This window comes from Drosophila bipectinata, chromosome 4 (assembly GCF_030179905.1).
Source record: "Drosophila bipectinata strain 14024-0381.07 chromosome 4, DbipHiC1v2, whole genome shotgun sequence".
NCBI lineage: Eukaryota > Metazoa > Arthropoda > Insecta > Diptera > Drosophilidae > Drosophila > Drosophila bipectinata.
The window spans coordinates 6,673,905-6,698,014 of record NC_091740.1 but is presented as its reverse complement, the minus strand read 5'-3'; the positions used below and the strand labels follow the sequence as shown (position 1 = coordinate 6,698,014).

The 24,110-nt window shown below is 38.3% G+C and overlaps 1 protein-coding gene across 8 annotated transcripts in view; it reads left to right on the top strand.

The window, feature by feature from the left end:
- mGluR (metabotropic Glutamate Receptor) overlaps window positions 1–24,110 on the top strand; it is a 184,751-nt gene that overhangs the window by 98,567 nt on the left and 62,074 nt on the right. For 6 of the 8 annotated variants that reach the window (XM_043213555.2, XM_043213556.2, XM_043213557.2 and 3 more), the window contains exons 4-5: window positions 13,174–13,427; window positions 13,484–13,590. In XM_043213555.2, the coding sequence (XP_043069490.1) occupies window positions 13,174–13,427; window positions 13,484–13,590 (361 nt within the window). Of the gene's footprint in view, window positions 1–10,001; window positions 10,281–13,173; window positions 13,428–13,483; window positions 13,591–24,110 lie in introns of those variants that run through there. The other 2 variants (XM_070282418.1, XM_070282419.1) reach the window with 2 other exon arrangements.

Here is a 24,110-nt window from a genome sequence, read left to right as displayed (position 1 = left end):
AGAACTGAACTTTATTGGAACGTTTATTGGGTATTTTAAGTTATTTGGTCTTATTATGAACCAATCATTTGCTGGTTCACAATCTAATTTGCAATTCAACGTTTTTATAAAGTTAACTTCTATAATTCCGTCGCATGGTATTGCGAAATTTTTTGAAACTGAATGGAAATTGTGCGGAATCGTATACTTATCAGTCTGCAATTCAATTCGAACTTTACCATTGGACTTTATTACTCCTTGTCCAATGCCTTGTATATCTATTGTTCTATCTTACTCAATGTTTTCAAAAGCATCTGTATTATCTTTTAGTAATGAAATGTCTGCTCCTGTACCTAGGAGAAATGTGAGATTAATATTGGTGGCGGAGTTTTTGAATACTACAAACATATTAAGACTTAAGTTTACTGTGTGTACTTTTTTATTTAATTTTGTGTACCTAAAGGTGCCTGGTCGTTTTCCGAACTACCCTGAGTGACACGTACATTAGAGGAGTTATTATTTTGGCCGCGGCTTTGATTACCGCTACCTCTATAATTTCCTCTATACTGGCCTCTGCCTCTATTGTTATTATTATAACGACGATTACTGTTGTTTTGGGTATTTATTCTACCTCGGTAGGTTTCTCGACTACCTCTATTATAGGGTCGTCGACCACTGAAGTATAGAACAGTATTAGATTGTCCTGTTGCACCTGTGCAACTATTGACAAACTTAGTCGTTGCTTGGTCTAGAGTGCTGAATGTTTCAGCCTCCATTATGTATTTAACTTTTTCTATAGAGCAATTTTAAATAATTGCACTGACTGTATTTAGTGGATGTTTCGGAGTATAGTCCAACGTCGATGTAGGCTCCTTCTAGGGCCTTTGCCAACTTCTCTACCTCTTGTACATATTGATTGCCCGTTTTTTGCTTTTGCTGAAGGTTCATTAGTTTTGCAGTTATCCCTGATACTGAATCACCTTTTATTTAACTTTTCAATTTACCAATTATGTCAACAATAGTTGATTATGTGGTAATGAGCTTTCTTGTATGACCTTTCAATTTTGACTTGATTAAGTTAATGGCTGTTGTTTCATGTGGGCCTTTTAGTGAATTAGATTCTATGCGTCTATGAAACTTGTCCGATTTTCTGCCTTTCCATCAAACTCTGGCAGCAGAGATGAGGCTATCTTTAGGTATTCTACCTGTGACATAGCCATGTTTACGACTTTTTCAGATATTGATTCTGACTCAGATTCGGATACCTCGGGAAAATGTATTACCGCTGGTATCGTGAGATCCCATAAATCTTCTTCTTTAATCTGATATTCTGAATCGCTTGCGATTTCTGAATCGCTTACAGCTTCTGTATCTGTATTTGTTTCTTCTTCGATTACTGCTGGTGTGTTCAGTATCGAACGTATTGTAATTTCTAGTAAGTATTTTGTCTTTATATTCTGAAGGTTATTTTTCAACCTCTCTAAAAATCTAGATACATACGACCAATGGTGAGAGTTTAACTTTTTTCTATTGTCGTGTATCAATGAACGTGCTTGGTTGAAACAAGCAACTAGCGTTGTTGCGTGTTTATTCACTGTTACGCTAGATACACTTCTATTTTGCGTTAAGCATTTATACGACTTATCGAACTCTGTTTTAATATCAACTAATTTGGCGTTCAAATTATTCCATTCCATTGCAATTCATAATGGAAAATAATTAAATAGTTCTTCGCCGTGTCTTTAGTTATATATATATATATTTTTTTAAATATCTCTCTTTCATCTATCTATGCATTTTTACCATTAAAATTGTTTTACATTCGCCCAGTATTTGATTAGTTTTTTGTACTATTTTATATATATGTACATACGGAAATGTATTCAAAATTATTGCTTTAATTGTATTATCGAAGTACAGAAGAGGGCTGAACATACGGTTATATGTTTCCATATATTCACATTCAAATTCATATAAGGACATATAGTCCTTGTGTTTGTGCAGAATGCTAAATGCACGAATTCGGAAATCTGGGTCGTGTACTAAAACATCGTTTAAATATGAACCTATTTGTATTTCGGGCATTGCTTTAAATTCAAAATTCAATTATTCAATCGAGTTGTATTTCAATGATACCACATAGACACATTAAAAAAATTAGCGAGTGGAATTAGATTATTCATAAAATTGCCATTTTATTAGCTTACTTATTTAGATTACAATGTTCTTTTTTTTTGGGTTTTAATTGTTTTTCTTAAATTTTATCCAAGTCATTTGATGGCTCTGGTATCTTTTCTTGATACGTTTATTGTGGTATTTATATACTTTATACAATAGATTTGCCACATTTATTATGAATATTATAACAATTAATATGGTTATAAATTTAAGGTCAGTGTTATCAACTTCTACTTTGTTGATAACATTGGCTGTAGTGTCTACAGTTTTAACGTCTAAAATGCCCATGTTGGCAAAATTTTCTGATAATTCTAATTCTATATCTTTGCTTATCTTATTTATCTCTATAGACGTTTAGTTTTTATACATATTTTCCTGCCTATTGTTTCGAATGGCTTTTCGGGCCAAACGGCTTACCGGTCGACTCAATTGTCGTCGGGTATTACAATGACTTCAATATATATGTATATATTAATATTATTATTAGTTTAGCTATCTAGGCGTTGGGCGCACGTAGTTGCGCTGTCGGGTTGTCCTGAACTCTATGTAGTGCCGCCGGCATCTGCACCCTTTGTGGTGCTGTCGACTTCTTTAGGCGCAGCTTGGTTTGCTGGCGGTGCCGGTGCTGGGTTCACTGACTTTTGTTGCTGTATAATGGGTCTTCGCAGTCAGCTGGACATCTGGCTTTGTAAGGCTGTATCCTTTTCCGATCTGGATGATGAGTTTTTGGATTAATTATTTTATTCTGAATTGTTTGTGAGTTACAGGTTGAGTCAGTGGCTTTTTTGTCTGCTTCTGCTTCTTCTTATTCTCGGTCTTGTTTTTCTTCAGTTCCTGACTGCTGCTGTTGCAAGTGCTTTCTTTTAAATAAAAGACACTATTATAGTGCACATTCCAACATTATAGTGCTCTCATTGCTTTTGCTGTTGATACACTCAAATTTTAAACATGTGTCCCCCTCTGATCTAAAATCACTAGTGTCCATGTTAGACATTTTTGGTTTAGAAGTAGGCCACATGCAGCAACGTTGCCGGGTGTTGGTTATATTATATTTTATTGTGGTACTCTTACGTGTGACCAAAGTTTTTTTATATTGATTGTTGCCAGACAAATCATATTTCAACACTCCTTCTCCACAATCATATACTTCATACATATTAATAACAATTCATTTCATTAATACAGTTCACATGTTTGTTCTTTTGCAAGTTTTTAGTTAACACATCTGAGACCATATCATTAGTCTTTATATACTTAACATCTATTTCATTTTTAGTATATAACTCTCGTACATGTTGAAACTTAATATCTATATTTTTACTACGTTTATGCAAAATCGGATTCATAGCTAAACATTGTGCGCTTTGATTATCGCAATACAACAAAACAGACTTAGTTTCTAAGAAACCCATTTCATACCATAGTTTCTTAAGATATGTCGCCTCTCTAGCTGCCTAAGTGCCACCAAAATTCCCACGAAATTGCACTGCCAGCAGCAATGAAGACATACCCGCTATACGATTTGCGATCTGTAGTATCGTTAGCCCAGTCAGCGTTCACGTATCCATGCATCTCCTCTCCAGTAGCCTGATAGTGAAGCTTCATATTAGCCGTGCCTTTAAAATATCTCAGCACGCGCTTTGCCGAAACTTCATGCTCCTTGTGAGGATTGGCGTTGCGCTTGCAGTTGGCGTCATCACATTTGACTTGATGACCCGCCTCCAGTGGTGTAGGTACATGCTTGCATGTTGACATGCCCCAGGCATGAAGCATCTGCTCAACATACTGCTTATGGCCGATGGCTATGCTGCCAGTTTCGCCATCTCGCTCAAAATTCAATGCCCAAAAAGTGATTGAGCTGGCCGCCATCAACAACACCAATCTTATTAGCATTTGATGCTTTGATGCCCAAAAGTTTATCCTTATTTGAGCTGGCAAGTAAAAGATCGTCAACATAAACTGCTATTATATTGATACTACCTTACCCATTACGTACATATACGCACGACTTGCTGACACACGGTGCAAAACCAAGTGGTTGCAGTACTGCGTCCGTATAGAGACTTCTTTAGCTTTAGGAAACTCCTCGCTTACGAACTCATCTGGTTGCCTCATGTAAACGTCCTTCGAATGCTCGCTGTTCAAGTAAGCAGTAGATACATACATCTGATGCAAATGCAGCTTCTTCTCAACTGCCAATGCCATGTTCATTCTTACAGACGAGTATCTGAACACAGGTGAGAATGTGTCCCAGAAGTCAACACCATAGCGCTGAGCACAACCTTTGGTATACATAGCCTTCCTTGTCAACCTTTACGCCAAATACCCACTTGCAGCCTAAAGCCTTTTTATTTTGTGGCCGATCCACTAGATCCCACGTTTTATTGGCCTCTAGCGCTTCCATCTCCTTCTGAATCGATGCTGACCATTCCTGCTTCATTTCTGATTGATTGACCTCAGCCAAATTTGCTGGAATTGATACACAATGCCTTCAGCATATTCAGACAGTTTTATTGCTTACGGCCAGTAAGTTTTCCAGTTTTAACGAATCTTGGACGCCCTGGTCCACGAGTTTCAGATACTGCAGCCTTCTCTGTCTCATTGCAGATAGCACTCTCGTATTCATTGTTATCATGATCCTCTCCAGCGTCCAAGCCATCCTCTGCCTGAAGCTGCTCATCATTGTTGCCTTCTGCATGCTGATTATCTGCTACATAATCATCAAACAATGCCATTTCCATTTTATCGCTTGCAGATTTACCTACATTATTTTCCATGAAAATAACATCTCTGCTTTCGATAACTTTCCTTGATTTAGGCTAAAACAAACGATATGCTTTTGCTGTCGCTGTATAGCAAATCATAACGTATTCATTACCTTTTTGGCTAAACTTCTTTTTATGGGCTTTATTTAATACGATTGCCTTTGAGCCAAAAACCTTAAGGTGCGACACATACGGTTTCTTGCCAACCCACGCCTCATATGGCGTCTTGTTGCACAACGCTTTTGTTTCTGACCTATTGCGCAGATATGCTGCAGTTTGTACTGCCTCAGCCCACAGGCTCTCATCTGCGCTTGAATGAAGCAACATACTCTTGGCCATTTCCACCAGAGTGCGATTTGCTCGTTCAGCAACTCCATTTTGCTGTGGAGTATAAGGTACTGTCAGCTGTCTTACTATACCATTTTCAATAAAAAATTGACCAAATGCGTGGCTCACGTACTCGCGCCCGTTATCGCTACGAATTGCTTTTACTTTCTTTCCGCGTTGTTTTTATGCAAAAATAACATAGTCTTTGAATGTGCTTAGTATTTCGTCACGAGATTTCAAAAAATAAAAACCTATATAGCGCGAGTGATCGTCAATGAACGTTGCAAAGTAACGCGCGCCTCCCACAGACGGTTCGTTCATTGGTCCACAAATGTCCGAATTAATCAAATTCAACACTTCTTCTAAACGACTTTCAGATGTCCTTTGGAATAGTTTCACACTAATTTTACTTTTGGCGTAAGTCTTACACGCATCGCCGTTTGAGTCAATTTTTGTATTAACTGTTTTTAGACCACTACTACTACTACTTCCACTACTCGCAAATGATTTGCCTAAGCCGGTTATCAACAAAATTGTAAGCATGTCTTTACTTATGTTCATTTCTATTTCGTTTAGCTTTTCCACTATGTCTGAGAACTCACTTATATACCTTTGCACACTTGCACTTTCTAGCAAGCTCATTCGCAGCAATCTTTTAAACAATGCTATTTTTCTAGCTGGTCTGCACGGCTCATACACACTCATTAATTTCTCCCATGCCTCTTTTGACGATGTGCAATTTTTAATAAAATTAATTTGCGACGACTTTACACCCAGCAATATGCTTGCTAAAGCCTTTTTGTCCCGTGCATCAAACAATTCTTTTTGTTCTTGGCTGTCGTTTTCATTTTTGACAACTCTCCCGCACACCATTGGCTATAGATCACTTTGCACCAGAATGCTTTTCATCTGTACCGACCATACCGCGTAATTTTCTTCATCCAACTTTTCGATGGAACATAACCCGTGTCCATTCATGTTTATTAATTTTTCCCGCAATCACACGGTAATTTAAATTAATGTCACAGTTTTTTATCCACTCGAGCTCTGGGCCCATAACCTGTTGGTTATATTATATTTTATTCTGGAACTCGGATAAGTTCTGTATGTTTTAACAAGAGTGGCTTACGTGTGACCAAAGTTTTTTTATATTTTTTATATTATATTGTTGCCAGACAGATCATATTTCAACACCGGGAAACATTCAAGCAGAATAGCACTGCAGCCGACAGACGCCAAAACCAGTTTGATTCTTGTTAGTTTGCTTAGAAATTAGTCAAGGCAACTTAGTCGCACTTTCGAGAGGACTTACAGCGATGGAGAGTTAGAGTGCACCACCGAATGGTAACCGAAGCGCAAGAAATTTATACCGGAAAGGATTTAAAACTGGCCTGGAACTTAATTATTTGACATACACTACATCGTCTAAAAATAAATTGTAACCGAGAAATAAAGAAACCAGCGATTGTGGCACCAGGATAATGGAACAGTCCGCAAACGATTGCATCAACGGGATAAATCGCAATCAATTTTAAAAACATAAAAAAATTTGTACCCAGCAAAGTTCACAACTTTGTTACTTTGTTTAAATTTTTTTTTCTGAAAACGTCAGACCTTTTCACCTTAAACCTACGAGATGAAAATTTGTGCATGATTGAATCATACACTTTTGCACCCATAACGGTTCTGGTAAATACCTTTAAGGACCACCAGCAATCGAAACTTCTCTTCTATCATAAAGTATTAATAGACCTTCTATTTTATATTTCTTGTATGCGTCCCTAAAACGAGTTCTGTGACCAACGTCGAGAATAAATGGTATGAAATTTTCGAATACAATTTCAGGATATCACAATGGTCAGTCTGTAAAGACGATTGAGAATGACTTAGGAATTTACCTTTAGGAGAGTCAATAGACATAGACTGAAGCTCTCATTTTTTAAACTTCGCTTCTTTTTATGGATTTTTTTTTGTTTTTGTACGGGTTTTATACCCGTTTTGCGTCCTTTAGATAGAACTAAAGGATTTGATATGATAATTTCCATACTAACCACGCAGTTAAATATTTTTTCACATTTTTTCCATGCCTACTCCCATCTCCAAAATAGAAATCTCGTTGTAGTTTGCCCCAGTTAGTTATTTTTTTTGAAAATATTTGGATGAAAAACTAGATTCAATGGCTAAATTGCACTACAAATCAAAATTCAGCCAAGTCGGATAATTTTTAAAGGAGTCATCATACTGAATCGGTATTATGGTCATAGGGGATAGTAGGTATGCTGCAGTTTTTTTTTTGCGATACCTCAAAAGTATGTAACAAAAATTGGTTGCTGAGAATCCACACCGTTAAAGCTTGAACTTTAAAAGTTAGTTTAATTGTGGGTGGAAGATATGAGTACCGGGTATAATATTATCAGGAAACACGACTGTAGCTGTCCTTTCTCGTTTTTATATTACCAAGATTATAAAGTACATAGATGGGACATCAGGGCCCAAAACGGTCAACCTTTTCCGTCGAGCTTGTTGGTGAGGGGGGGATGTATGTGCGACATACGATTCTACATATTTTTAGAACTATTTACATGTATCTGTCAACAAAAATGTGAGCCTTTGAATGTATGTGTGACTGCTCAAACGACGGCGTACAAATTTTTTGGTTGATTTGATTTGAAGTTGATTTAACAATAGTTAAAATTGGTTTTAAAGTAAGCACTGGAATCCATACCAAAAACAGAGCTAAAGAGTAAGGATAGTAGAAGATATTTCTGATCTCTTTGCTCTCACACTGCAGTGTGAGAGTGCACTGGTTCGATTTGAACGTTTCAAACTTTCATTGTTCCAAAGATGTTACGATCTAAAAATAGAATTCTCTCTTTTCCTCTCTAATCTGCCAGCCGTTTGTCGTGGAACCCGTTCTCAAATGTTTTCATTTTTACAGCGGGTTACACGACGCGACCCGCCAAAATGCAGTAGAACCCGCACTTATAGATATTTTTGAAGCGGGTTCCGCTACGAACTGAGACCATGTTAAGGTGATTTTAAAATTTTGTATTTTTTTTATTGGATTATAAATTAGGAAAGCACGTTAAAAGAATAAAAATATAATATAAATAGATTTAAAACTAAAAAAAAATGTACGACTTCCCTCTCTTTCTTTCAAGCGAACGGTCGTGTTTTTTTTGTGCGCACTGCGTTTATGACAAATATTGGTAAACCGGTGTTTACATACTTTGTGAATTAAATCTTGTGAATCTTAACAATCTTAAAGCCTAAACCGTATCGCTTCGCGAGTGCTGTGGTATATTTGGAGTCGAATTAATAATTTGTCTAAATTCTATTCTGGCCACCCCAAGGGCTAGAACTGAGAAAAATTCGTCAGAATTTCTCAGGGATAATGAGCAATTGTCTGATATGTCCGCCATGGCATCCCTTCAAGCGATGCCACAGGTCCTAGGGAACGAAACCCCCATTAGAGTCACCCAAAAGGGTATTCCACAGTCCGGACCACCGGCACCGACTGATGCTGCAGTTCTCGTACCTGCGACACCAAAACCCTTACAGGTGATTCCTCCATCGAAACATATATTTGTTTCTCGGCTTGCCCCTGATACTTCAGATATTGATATCTCGGCTTATATCAAAGCCAAAACTAAAGCCGATATAAAGGTGGAGGACATACAAAAATTTAAATATAATTATACAAGGCGCACGTCTTCTTTCAAGATTCGTGTGCCCGCGCTGATGTTCAAGACGATTTGTTCTCCCAGTTTTTGGCCAGAGAATCTTTTCGTCCAAGAACATCAGCCTAGTTCCGTGAAAAAAAAAGTTAATAAACCAGTGAGAGTGAGACTTCCCAATATCGGAACCACTGACCAACCCTCCACCTCTTCTTTGGCCACTAACCCAAAAAACTAGTTTCCTCACTAACTCTTACCTATCAGAATACTAGGGGGCTACGTAGCAAACTCCCCAAGCTATATTCTGATAGTTCTTTCTTTGCATCCCATATAATAGCATTTACAGAAACTTGGTTAAATCCGGAGATCTTAAGCTCCGAAGTTTTTCCAAGTAAGTACACCACTTTTAGACGGGATCGATCTCAGCGAAGAAGAGGTGGAGTACTCATTTCGTTAGACTCTACTTTCGCTTCTGAAGAGGTGAAATCACAAGAGTTGGGTGACATAGAATTTATTTGCGTTAAAATCATTATGTCCGTGAAAGCTTTATACATTACATGTTCATATATACCTCCTATGTCTGAACCGCCCACATATTGGCAGCATTTGTCCGCTATTCGATACGTCTCTAATCTTATGACGGATCGTGACCAACTCGTAGCGGTGGGCGACTTTAATATCCCAGAATTAAAGTGGCCCAACGTCGATAACTCACCATCTTTGTCACTTATAACTTACCATGACTTCCCCGCGGGCATGTTTGACATGTCCCTAGGTCAGATCAATCGTGTTAGAAATTCGCTAGGTCGGCTCTTAGACTTATGTTTTGTATCTGATCCTGATGGTACTGCTCTCTCCAGAGCTTTTCCCCTTTCAACCCCAGAGGATCCATATCACCCCACGCTGGAGGTCTCAATCGAAACCACTCCTGGTATCGATCAGATGTCTCCGAGCGTGGTAAATAAGATTCGCTGTTTCCGTAAAGCTGATTTTCAGAAACTTAATAGCCTTATCGATACATTTGACTGGTCTGATATTCTGGCGTGCACTGATCTTAATGTCACTTTAGAAAAATTTTATTTTACTTTAAATACATTTTTTGACTCATGTGTGCCTTGGAAATATCCGTCCGCTTCAACAAATCCTCCTTGGTTTACAAGGGGCCTCACTAACCTAAAAAATATTAAAAATAAGCTTTTACTTAAATATAAAAAAACCTGTGTTGATTTCTCAAGATACCTACTAGCTCGGTCGAATTTTACTGTGCATAACGCGGAATGGTATAGGAATTATATTGACCGCTGCCGGATAAAATTTACTCAGGATCCAAAGCAGTTTTATAATTTTGTAAGCAGTAAGCGTAAACACGTATCTTTTTCACCCCTGCTTACGTTTGATAATTCCTCTGCGACTACGGATCAGGCCATTGCCGATCTATTCGCAGAATTTTTTCAAACAACTTATTCTCCTCCTAAATGGACTGATCAGCCTTACGCATATAAAATTCAAGCAGCAAATCTTATTTTCTGTCCGTTTTTTTCTGAGAACAACTTATTATCTGGTCTTTTAAGGGTAAAACCCATTTATTCGCCAGGCCCCGACGGAGTACCAGGCTGTGTGCTAAACTACTGCGCCAGGGCTCTGTGCAAACCTCTTCAAGACTTTTCAACTTATCTTTGGAAACCTCGATTTTTTCCCTTAAGTGGAAGGAATCATTTATAATTCCCCTACATAAAAAAGGGAAAAAGTCCGAGGCTGCCAACTACAGAGGCATCTCTAAGTTGTCAGAAATTCCAAAGTTATTTGAAAAATTAATTACCCCTCATTTGCAACACCTTTGCTCTTCGATTATCACTCCTTGTCAGCATGGCTTTATTAAGCGTCGCTCCACCACCACAAACTTATTGGAGTTGACATCCTTTGTCATAGATGGCTTTTGTCAAAACCGATATCAAACCGATGTAATTTACACAGACTTCAGTAAAGAATTTGATTCAGTTAATCACTCACTCTTGTTGAGTAAACTAAATATGCTGGGTTTTCCTAAAGACCTCTTAACGTGGATCTCCAGCTACCTAGATGGAAGGACACAAAGAGTTTTATTTAAAAACATTCAGTCCCGTCTGGTCCGTGCTACATCCGGCGTCCCTCAAGGAAGTCATCTTGGCCCGTTATTATTTACGCTTTTTATAAACGACTTGCCCCCTGCTTTAACGAACTCTCTAGTTCTTATGTATGCAGATGATGTAAAGCTTTGTCTTCAGTACAAATCCATCTCTGCCCAATGCAGTCTTCAGTGTGACCTTGATAACTTTTAAAAATGGTGTTTGGCTAATGATCTAATACTTAATGGATCAAAATGCAAACATATGTCTTTTTATCGTTCTTGCCCTCTGCAAGCTATTTATTCTATTAATGGGATGGCCTTGGAAAAATTAACCCAGGTTAATGATCTCGGCATCGTATTAGACATCAAACTTAAATTTGCCGACCATATTTCCTTAATGGTTAATAAGGCTAATGGCGTCCTTGGTTTTATCAAAAGGTGGTCAAAAGAATTTAATGACCCCTATATAACCAAAACATTATTTATTTCCTTGGTCCGTTCTATACTAGAGTACGGTTCATGTGTCTGGAGTCCCCAATATGGAGTACATAAGGACCGCATAGAATCCGTACAAAAGAACTTTTTAATATTTGCACTTAGAGGTCAATACTGGGATGCAAATTTTCAGCTTCCATCCCACAGTAGCAGACTTTTACTTATAAACTTACCTAGCTTAACAAATCGTAGGACAATGCTCGGTGTAGTTTTTCTGCATAACCTTGTTAACGGGGATGTAGATAGACAGCATTTACTAACACGCTTAAATTTTAACATTCCTAATAGAAGGACTCGGAACTTTAGTCCTCTGTTCCTTAGCCGTTGTAGTTCGACATATGCACTGCATGACCCTTTTAGGGTATTATGTTTGAGCTACAATGGTCTCTACTCTATTAAATCTCTTTCCTGTCCCTCTAATTTAAAATATAGAATTTTAAATTTCCTTACTAACTCCTCTTAGCTTAACAAATTTCAAATAGCTTAATATGTACTAACAAATCGTTTTTCGAGCGCCCCTTGGTCGTCTGGGCCTCTAAGCTTTATGATGAATACAGGAATGCTAGCTGATGCTCTTATTGATGCACAAGCCATTTCCAAATTCTAAAAGACCGCGAATATGTCCCGAGCCAGGTTTGAACTTGTTTTACTTTGCACTCCAGCCAAGCACCCTACCACTCGGCTATCTTTGTCGCTAAATAAAAAAAAAATGTCGCTTTGCTAAATTTTTCTTTGTATGAGATGTCCCATCTATGTACTTTATAATCTTTGATATTACGAAGTGAAGGGTACTATATATAAGGGTACAACTCCTATATACTGCGTGCAAAGAAAAGAAAGGTGTGTGCAAATTTTCAAGTCGATAGCTTTAAAACTGAGAGACTAGTTCGCATAGAAACAGACAGACGGACAGACAGACATGTTCATATCAACTCAGTTGATCGTATATAGAATTCATATATGTACTTTATGGGGTCGGAGATGTCTCCTGCACTGCGTTGCACACTTTTGACCAAAATTATAATACTCTCTGCAAGGGCATACAAATTTTAATGGTTACTAAATATTTATTTATTTACTAAAATGTATAAAATAACATTTTTTTGTGAGAACATACTTTAAAATGTTAGTTGCTTTTAATATCCTTTATAAGAAGAATGGTATAATATAATCAATACACTCGACAATAGTTGTCCTTTCCGGTTTTTTTAAAATAAATTTCATAGAAATAACAAAAATAAAAAATTAAATTCTCTACGAAAAAGTATATGTCACATTGATTTTGTTGAATTTGGTAAGAAATTCTATGAAAAATTGCTTTATTTGCGCAATGAAAAGTATATAATATTGAAAAAAATATAATATTAAAAAGAATATAAATACCATATATTAAAAAGTAATTTATTATAAATGTGTTGTACGAAAAAATATATTTATTTTCCGACTTTCCTAGGTCTTGGACCCTTAATTTCCCTATTGCTATGCCTGGTCTGTTCTGCTTTATACTAAGAAAGAAAGTTGAGTGAAAGAGAGTACCGGGTATTTTATAGTCGAGAAGGTCGACTATATCCGTCCTATTTTAATTTTAGTTTCTTATTAACCAAAAAATTAATTAATAACTCAAATTTTTAAAAATTTTCGTAAGTTATGAGCAAGAATCAAAGACTCAGTTTGTTGTGGATGCCGTTTACGCATTTGCTTATGCACTGCATAATTTACATAACGATCAGTGTAACACGCAAAGCGACCAAACATCAGAAAAGGGAAAACATCAACATAGCGAATCTGTTTGGTATCCGAAGATATCAAGAAATAGCAAGACTCAAGCGTGTCCAGATATGGCAAATTACGACGGAAAGGACTTTTACAACAATTACCTGTTAAATGTGTCATTTATTGGTGAATTATAAAATAAAATTTTTTTTGAATAATCTTTTTAAAAAAATGTTTTACAGATCTTGCTGGCAGCGTAGTTAAATTTGATCGTCAAGGCGATGGATTAGCCAGATATGATATTTTAAATTATCAACGTCTTAAAAACTCCTCGGGATATCAATATAAGGTATCATTTGATTAATACATTGTTAATTTTCTTTCGTCCTATTACGTTCTTAAACTAAATAAAACTTTTATTAAAAGAAAACTAAATTCTTTTAATAAGAACTTCAAATGTTTAAATCAAATAGAATCTGTAGAAAGTTCACAAACAAGAAAGTAGAGCTATTTCTAATAGTGCAGTTAAATGGCAGCTAGAGGATGTATTTGCCTGATCCTTTTGAAACTTGGTATATGGTATCATCGTAAATAATACGTAAAAAAAAAGGTCCAGAGATAAAAAATTTCCATATGAAATCCTCTAAAAACACCAAAGTTAAGCTATATGACATAGTCTGCGGATTCCGGCCGTTCTGACTTATACACAGCGTGCAAAAGAAAGATGCATAGATGTCAGGTTTGAAGCTTTAAGACTGAGAGATTAAGTCGCGTAGAAACTGTTGAAACAAGGTTAAGCACATAGACCAGGTGGCGTAGGAACAAAAGTCAAAAAAGAATGGAAAGCTTACTTTGGGCTGATATACCCTTGTAGTTAAAACCGCATATATATCACAATATTGGATATATTTGGCCGGATTCAATTCGGAAGGTATAGCATTTCCGATCAATCAGTCATATGGCGGCTATACGGTATATATAGTCGGCGTGCAAAGAAAAGAAGGGTGCAAAGTTTCAAGTCGATAGCTCGGATCCCTCTTCAGCGCGGATGCGCTCTTCAGCGCGGGTGCGCTCTTAAGCTCAGCTGAGCGGCACATCAGCCCCTCACCTAAACACTTACTATTAATATTTTGAAAACATTTCTTTTTGGAATATTTTACGGAGATCAAACAAGGAGATCAAATTCATAAATATTTTTATAACAGAGGCTCTCATTTTCAATTGTTTATAAGCCAATTGTTCCTGCTCATGAAAATAATTTTATCTGCTGTCGACGGTTTAAGTGACGACCTTTTGTCACTGATTACAATTCCAGCTTTACTAAAAATTTTCTCACTCGCCACTGAAGTGGCTGGAATACACAACAGTTTTTTAGCGAAATTTTTTAAGGATTCGTTGTCAATTATGATCTGCAAGAAATTGTTGAATTCGTTATCTAAAATGCTTTAAAAAATAAAGATTACCTTCCAATATTGAAGGGGATTGGAATCCTCAGGAAATTTCGGGTATCATAATAGTTTCATTAGCTTGAAGATGCTGAGAGAAACCGTGTAACTATTGTTGTGAATCCTTTATATACATTCGGATTAAATATCTCCTAGTACAAATTATGATCCAATTTTATTAACCATTACTTTTTACCGTTTATATTTAGTTTTACCATTTATGTTTGAACAAATTTTGTCCCCTAATCAATATGTTAGATTTTAAGTTTATCTTGAACATTGAACCTTGTCAATCTTGAATCATGATAGTTAACTAAATTTGATTATCTGAACTTAGCTAATGTCTTATCGGTCGTGGGTAAAAAGGGGTCACCATAGTTGATCTCAAGGATGGTGACCATAAGTTGGGAGGGCACCGCGAATCGCGACCACTTTCGCGCTTATACACATTTTTACTTTCTCCATTAAAATTGGGGACTTTTATAAATTTCTACCTGTTCTATCATGCAATTTATTCGTCGCTAGCACGCTCAATTCTTGTCTTTAGATTATTAATATGTATTTTGTGCGATCCGTCCGAAGTAAGACCACCCCCCCTAAGGATCCGACGAGCAAGAGCCGGACACTATATCGTGCCCCAGCAATGACGGGTCCTTCTCAACACACACCGTTACACGTTACAGTTCTTATTAATAATCATAAAGAAAATTGGCGCCCAACGTGTAAGGGCCTCTGTGAGTACAGTAAACACTCATAGGGACTTACGAATAGAATTTCAAATTTTTTTTTTTTATTTAATCTAATTTTCCGAGAGGTTTTGCTAAAAGCCGAAATAGTGAGATGATATTAGTATAACTTTTTCTGTCCAAAGCTAAACTATGAAAACAGCTACAAATTTCTTACCAATAGTCATCGGAGAAAATGCTAGTTAGTTTGTGAATACAGATTACAAAACTGCGGTTAGTTGTCTGTCCGTCCAATATTAACACCAATTGAAATCTCTTCTATTCCTAGTAAATGTATCATTAGTCAAAATTTTAAAGGAATTTAATTCACAAGTTTACGAGCAGTGTACTAACCTACATTTACTAGTAACAACATCTACTTCTAAATAGTATTTTTTTTTTTTTGAGATAAAAATAAAAATCCTGTAGATACAAACTTGGAATCAAAGGCTACATTTTTAGAAAAGGCGTTGACCAAGTTCAGTAAAAGATTTATTTGTCTCCTTCTAAGAATTTTTGGAAAATTAGAGGTTGTAGTTCTCTAAGCAGGAATTGAAACTTAGTGAGCGAATGAAAACCTTCGATTCGTGTGACATTAATCTTGAGTTCAGTTCGGATATCTTTTTATTTTCCTGGGAACATTTTTTTAGTGTTATCTTTAGAAATTGACTTTATAATATATATACAAATAATTTTAAATGTGTTTGGACCGATCCCCTGATATGATAGCCTCGGGGATCAAAGCCTACATGTCCCCTTTGCATGGGAAAAATAGAAACGTTAGCAGCATCTTTAAGAACGCCTTGTAATCACGATTTTCATTGGCGGTGTTTAGAATCCCATTTTTAGAAAAGCAAACTCTGTCCGGTGTGCAAGTACCAATGTGATCCATCTGGAAGTAAAGCGTTAAAGGCGCGCAAAACCCGCAAGATCCCGCATTCAACACTCGGAACCTTGCAAGAGTGTAGTTGTTAGTGATTCTTATAGTCGAGGCGATAGTGGCAGAACTTCCACCGAAATAGGTCAAAACCCCAGTACTTTGCATACCACCAGCTCGTCGAAAGGTGATAGTGTCGCAAACGAAATGACGTTATCGGAAATGGAGAAAAGACTCTCCGCCATTCTGTCCGAGAATCTAGAAAACTGTATTAGAGCCTGTTTACAAAGATTATTAGGGGCACCGAATGTTTCCACGTCCAATGGCCTGCGTCACATTTCAGTTTAACGAAGGCGAAAGACCAAGAGGAGAAGGTGAAAGGTTTTGGAGAATAGAGACTCACTGAATCTGGGAAATATTGCCTCAAACAAGATTAGGTCAGGACCGACAATGCGTTGGGATAGATTATGCGAAGCCCTACGAATGCAGTTCAGGCAGGGAAGAGATGACGACGACATCGAGGAATTAATACGAAACCGGAAGCAAAAACCCAATGAAAGTTGATAGTTTCTTTGACAGCGTATCAGTGTTGACAGATCAGCTGAAGCAACCGTGGAATACGGCGAAATTAGTCCGAGTACTCAAAAATAATTTGAGACTGGAGACCCGACACGAAATTTTAAAGGTAGAAGTTAACACCGTTCCTGAATTAAGAGAAATATGCAGGCGTTGAGAATCCTTTTTAGAAGACGTGAAACGAACTCATGGGTACGGAAAAATAAGCCCTTTAAAAGAGAGGAGAAGTTGGTTGAAGCTTGTGTGCTGCAACTGTCAAGAAGAGGGTCACCGTTACCAGGAATGTGTTTCGGAACGGCGAGTTTTTTGTTATGGTTGCGGCGCTGCCGACACTTATAAAACAAGCTGGTTAAAGTGTTCAAAAAACTTCAAAGGCAGCACTGCGAAGTCGAAGTACAAACCAAAGACTTCGAGTGCTCTGTCCAACCAGTCAACGATGACCGAGTAAGAAATTTGGCATTAGTAACTGCCCCAAATAAAATACCGGATGTACAAATTAGCCCGGATTTATCCTTGTTGCACAAAAAGATAGTTTAAATTTCAGAAATAAAACATTTGGTAAGCAATAGTAGCAAACCGTTACAACTCCTTAAGACTCGAAGTGCTGCTAGAATTAGATCATTTTGGCAAGATGTCCGAAAATATCGAAGAGGCATTAAGCATGTCTGTGAAGTATCAATGACTTCTCGTGACCCTTGTCCTTTTTTGCCAGTGAAAGTGTTAAATCGTACAGTTTACGGATTCAGGAGCATCTATATCCTGTTTTGGAGGAAGTTTAGCCAAAGAAATAGTTGACAGTAAGTTGGCTTACAAGTCTCTCCAGCAAAAGGCGAGCACGGCTAATGGAACAGTTCAACAAGTACTAGGGTTTATGAAGGTCGATTTGGAAATCGAAAACATAGTCAAAACATTTATGATTTACACCGTACCATCTTTGAAGCAAGATTTATATTTAGGAGTTATCTTCTGGAAATCTTACGAGTTACTTCAAAAGCACTTAAATATAGCAGAAGTGGAGAAAGTCCCAAATTGCAATGTCAGTGGTGTCAGTGTTGACAAGCATGAGTTAGCCGACACTCAAAGAGCCAAATTAAATATTGTGGCAAATTGTTTTCCGTCATTTGCTCGGGAAGGCTTGGGAAAGACCAATTTAATACACCATGAAATCGACGTAGGTGACGCCAAGCCGATTAAACAGCGTCACTTTCCGGTCTCACCAGCTGTGGAGAAGTCCATGTATGCTGAGATAGGCCGTATGTTGCAACTCGGAGTGATTGAGGAATCAGAGAGTTCTTGGTCCTCTCCGATAGTAATGGTTACTAAACCCTGCAAGGTTCGAATTTGTCTGGATTGTCGGAATGTAAATATTTTTACCGAAAATAATGCATACCCATTGCCGCAGATCAGTGGTATACATAGTCGCTTGCCTAAAGCTGAGCACATAACTAGTTTAGATTTAAAAGACGCATGCTGGCAAGTTCTTTTACACCCTGGATCCCGAGATAAGACGGCATTCACAGTTTCTGGCAGACCGCTTTATCAATTCAAGATAATGCCGTTTGGACTGTGTAACGCTACCACACCATGTCAAGATTAATGGACAAGGTCATTCCGGCTAATCTTAGAAATGGTTTCGTCCAATTTCGAGAGAAATTTGGACGTGTTAAGTGATATATCGCTGCACATAAGGAGGGCTTTTATCTGGAGATTTTATCTGGATCTGTTCGTTAAAAAGACGCATTAATTTTTAAGCTATACTTAAGTCATATTATTGGAGAGGGAATATAAGAACAGATCCAGATAAAATCTCCGCGATAAGTAGCTTTCCTGGTCCTAAAAACCTTCGTAGTTTGAGAAGATTTATGGGCTTATGCGGATGGTATCGCAAGTTCGTGCCCAATTTTGCTTCTCTAACTTCACCTCTTACTGATTTGATGACGACTAAAAAGCGATTCGTCTTAACCAAAGGGGCTCTTAAAGCTTTCAGCAATTTAAAACTCTGTGTGCGAGGCTCCTGTGCTAAGTAGCCCTAACTTATCTAAGCCTTTTGCCATGCACTGCAACGCCACTAAGACGGGGGTAGGTGCGGTGCTAGTGAAAAATTCAGAGGAAAGAGACGAACTTCCGATAGCTTTCATATCGAAAAAATTGAACAAGGAAATTATACGGTGATGGAGCAAAAATGTCTAGCCGCAATAGTCGCGCTTAAAGATTTTAGAGCATACGTAGAAGGGCATGAACTCAAGATCGTCACCGATCGCGCATCTCTAAAATGGCTCATGTCCAACACTGACCATAGTACTCAGTTAGCTTGGTGGGCACTACCCTACAATGATTCACCATAGACGTAGTACCTGACGTTTTGTCCCGGGTAAACGAAAATTAATTAGCTGCAATCGACTTGCGAGAGAGATTAATGATTTATTTGAATTCCGACTGTTTTCAATTCCCAGAGTAAGTGGAATTTCTGAACGGTGAAGGAAAACGAAAAGAATTTTCCGGATCTAAAAGTGGAAGGCAGGTATCTCTACCGTAAAGCAGAACAACTCACGGACATTCAGGTACACGACGAGTACGGAAACCTAGAAACTATGGATTCCGAAAACCTTAATTTCCGAAGTCCTTAGCAAAGCTCATGATAGTCCCATTGATTGTCCCATTGAGGTATTATTTCTGGCCTGGTTTAGTAACTGATGTTAAATCATACATCAACTCCTGTGAAGAGTGTAAAACCACAGATGCACCTAATGGCATTTTAAGACCACCTTTGGGGAATGACCCGGAAACTTTCCAAAGATTATTCATAGACTTCCTTGGTCCTTATCCGCGGTCAAGAGCTGGCCATATCGGAGTATTTATCGTTCTCGATCACTTTTCAAAATATGTATTTTGAGACCGGTTCGTAATATGAACGCGGGAGTGGTAGTAAAATATCTCGAAGGCGATTTATTCATGTCATTTGGGGTACCGGAAACAATCGTGTCCGACAATGGTTCCCAATTTCGCTCAGAAGCATTTCGAAGGTTGACCGACAAATATGAGATCAGACACACGCAGTACATTACCCACAGGCCAACGCTTCTGAAAGGGTTAATCGTTCTGTCATTTCCGGAATCAGATTATATTTGAGACCCGATCAAAAGGACTGGGACGAGCACCTCAATCATATATGTTGTGCATTACGTTCTTTGGTGCATTCGAGTATAGGTACTTCTCCGTATTACATGGCCTTTGGCCAGCACATGATCATCAAGATCAACGTATGCACTGCTTAGAAAATTGAATCTTCTGGATGATCGTTCTTTTCTGTGAAGTAGATCCGATTCGTTTGAAATTGTGCGACAACGGGCTTCTAGAAATATGCTAAAAGCGTACGAGCAAAACGCCAAAAGGTATAACCTGCGCGCGAGGCAAGTAGTTTTCAAAGAAGGCCAAGAAGTTTACAGACGGATTTTTAAACAAAGCTGTTTTCAGACCGGATATAACTCTAAATTTGGACCTGCCTTTGTAAAAGCTAGAGTTCGCCAAAAGGGTAGTAAACTTAGGTTCGCTTAAGTAGGTTCGCTTAAAGGCTTACAAGGTCATTCCACAGGGAAGTATCATGCTAAAGGATGAACGAAATTTATAAAATATTATAACATAAATAAATGTAAAGTTACAATGATTACAACAGTAATGAAAAGATGACTAGGTCTACGAAACCGTTCTTCAGAGTGGACAGATCCCACTTTGGTACTTTGAAGTGCAGAAATGTGCAATAGGTGGCGCTAGGAAAACTAGGTGTTACCGGTTAAGCTATTTAGACTACCCTAATTACCCGAGTAATAATCAGGGAAGATTAGCGGGTGGTTCTGAAATATGGAGGATAGTTTAGACCAGGATCGTTTCCACTGTAGGGAAACCCTAACATTAGGGTTATTTTTTTTTTGTTTGTTGTAGTTCTTGCCCTTAATCCCGAATTAAATTAAACGAGGATCCAAGGCGCAGCAGTATTTTAAAGGATGAGCTTAATTATCAATTCCTTTTTTCGTACGTCAATCTTCGCGAGCCACGTCGCGACCAAAATGTTGAATTTGTAAAAATGGGCAAAACCCAACCTCCAGGAAAATGCCTTGCTGCAACCTTCACCCACCGTTCCCTCCTTGAACAGTTTCACCGGCTCATACCTTTTTTGTCAAAATCTTTTAAATTATAATATTCTAAAATAGTATTACCTGAAATCACGTTTTCTAACCTAAAAAAAATTGTCCTAAAAAAAAAATATATGTAGAAAAATTAATGATTAATAATATTTAAATTTAGTTGTGTAAGATTTATTTAGCGTTGAGTCATAACAAATTGTAACATGATTTTGAAGTTTTAATTTAGTATATAGTTTTATAGTTTTAAATTTTATTTGAGTTTAATTTCTCTCCGTGTACATGTATGGAAATATAAGCTTAAAGCTTTTACAGCTGCTAATATAAGCTGCTAAAGCAAGTCTCCCGCACCATCTACGATAAGGAATCTCAACATTTTTGCGCAGAATACAATTTTTTTACCACCTAATTCGGAGATGGCCGCTTTTGGGTCAATTACAGCTTTCAGCACTCTGAAGATCGATCTTTCTACGCTGGATCTGGAATCGACATCGTGAGTCGTTTTTATTGAATGCTTTTCATATTATTTTACATTCTTCAAAATTCACCTATACAAAGAATGTAAACATAAAAAAGAACTAAAGATCTAAAACTCTAAAGTAAATTCTAAAGTAAAGAATTCGACTTTCTTTGGAATTCACAAGCTAAAGCTTTTGTGTGGAAAACAATTTAACGTAAAAAAATTTTTAAATTAAGCCCAGCTTGTAAAACAATTTTTATATATATTTTTTTTAAGCTCGGCTTGAAGATGCTGAGAGAAACCGTGTAACTATTGTTGTAAATCCTTTATATACATTCGGATTAAATATCTCCTAGTACAAATTATGATCCAATTTTATTAACCATTACTTTTTACCGTTCATATTTAATTTTGCCATTTAATTTTGAACAAATTTTGTCCCCTAATCAATATTTTAGATTTTAAGTTTATCTTGAACATTGAACCTTGTCAATCTTGAATCATGATAGTTAACTAAATTTGATTATCTGAAATTAGCTAATGTCTTATCGGTCGTGGGTAAAAAGGGGTCACCAGAGTTGATCTCAAGGATGGTGACCATAAGTTGGGGGGGCACCGCGAATCGCGACCACATCTACACCAGTGGTATCGTTTTGCTCACACTTTCGTGCTTGTACATATTTTTACTTTCTCCATTAAAATTGGGGACTTTTATTAATTTCTACCTGTATTTCGTCGCTAGCACGCTCAATTCTTGTCTTTAGATTATTAATATGTAACTTGTGCGATCCGTCCGAAGTAAGACCACCACCCCCTAAGGATCCGACGAGCAAGAGCCGGACACTATAGCGTGCCCCAGCAATGACGGGTCCTTTTCAACACACACCGTTACACGTTACACCTTTGTTGTGACAATTCCATTTCTCCACAATTCTCCGTATAAAATGGTGTCTAATGTCTATCTGCTTGGATCGCGAGTGGAAGACAGGATTCTTTGCCAAAGCCTGTGCGCTATGATTGTCCCGGTAAAAAAATATTCGAGAAATTTTTGAACCACATCCTATTTTGATAACCAGCCGTCTTAGGTGCAATGCATCTTTGTTCGCCAATGTCTGTGCCATGTATTTAGCTGCCGTTTTGCTAAGTGCCATGGATTCCATTTTGATAGCTCCATTTCATATCCAACGTTGCAGATATATACCGCAACACATGCGTCACCACCATCATATGTTAACGATGAGGCTCCTTATTGCTTTGTGCCATTTTTGTGCCGATTATGTATTGATACATCTCTGGATCCTCCAGTATGCATTCGTTACTTTTGTAAGCTACCTGGAAACCACGTTTCGAATCTAATACTACAAAGGGAGTTGTTTATTTTTACTCTTACTTTGTGCTCGTTTTTTCCATAGAAAATGTTTCCTTGTAGCTTACTCCCAACATCCTTTGGCAACCAACCGTGATTTATACCGCTCAATATATGCACTGCTATTCCTTTTTATGATGCATACCATAGTATGGTTACCTTATGGTAAGTCTAAAAAATTCGAGGTGCTATTCCCCATTAAAGACTGAAATTCCTTGTCCATTTATGCTTTCTAATACAAGCCCTGTGTGCAAATCACCGCACCCTCGTGTGTCAGTGGAGCCTTGAGTTCTTTCGTTACGTTCCTTACGTTTTTTTTCGGCTAGGCTCGCACCCGCCCGGATTCTGTCAAGCCGTCTCAGCTCCTTTATAGCGCTGCCGGCAAAGCTGCTCATACCTGCCCAGAGCTGGGCGTCCTCCAGAAACTTTCTTCCAATGAGATCCGCCGTCGCTATTTCCACTAGGAGTCTCCGCCTGGGTACTAAAAAGCGTGGGCAGTCCAAAACCACATGCTCTGCCGTTTAGTCTACCCCGCATTCAGGGCACCTTGGGTCGGGGGACCAATTGGTGGGTCCAGCGTCCCTTGGCCGACTAGTCCCAACGTCGCCACTTCGTGATACTCGTTGCTCTCGAGCTCACTTTTAGCCGACGGCGTGTCGCCGCCGGAGCTTGCCCGCTCAGCGTTACTGGATTGGGACCATGCTTCCGATGACAAGAGCTGCATCGACCGAGATAGTGCGGAAGCCCGAGCAAACCCTTAGGGCGTTTAATCTATATGTGCTGGTCAGTCCCTTGGTGTACGACCTTATTTTGGCTGCCTCCGCCCATCTGGAGCAGAAGACCGCGTCCCTGCATAGGGCCCGTATAGTTGAGCATAATCTTTCCCAGTGCTCTGGCGATGTTCGCTGCCTTCCGATTGGCTTCTGCGAAGTGCTCCCTGATGCTGAGCCTCGTGTCGTGTGGGCCTGCTCGATGTATCCGCGTATCCGCTTACATTAATCGTGGTCATCTCAACCCGCTTCCTGCTTGGGTGGGCAAGGCTTAGCTCTGCCTGGTCGAGCCAATCGATTACGCTTGCAATTGCAACATTGCAGGAATCCTCGACTTCCTGGATTGTCTTGGCGACAACCAGGGCTGGGCCTAAGACTGCGCCTTGAGGGACACCGCAGGTGACCGCATCTGGTGCCCTCGATTGCCTTGGCTGCGATCCTCCATACTAGGGAAATAACATCGACCATAGAACGGCTTTCCCTGAACCCGTACTGCAAAAAGGAGAGATCT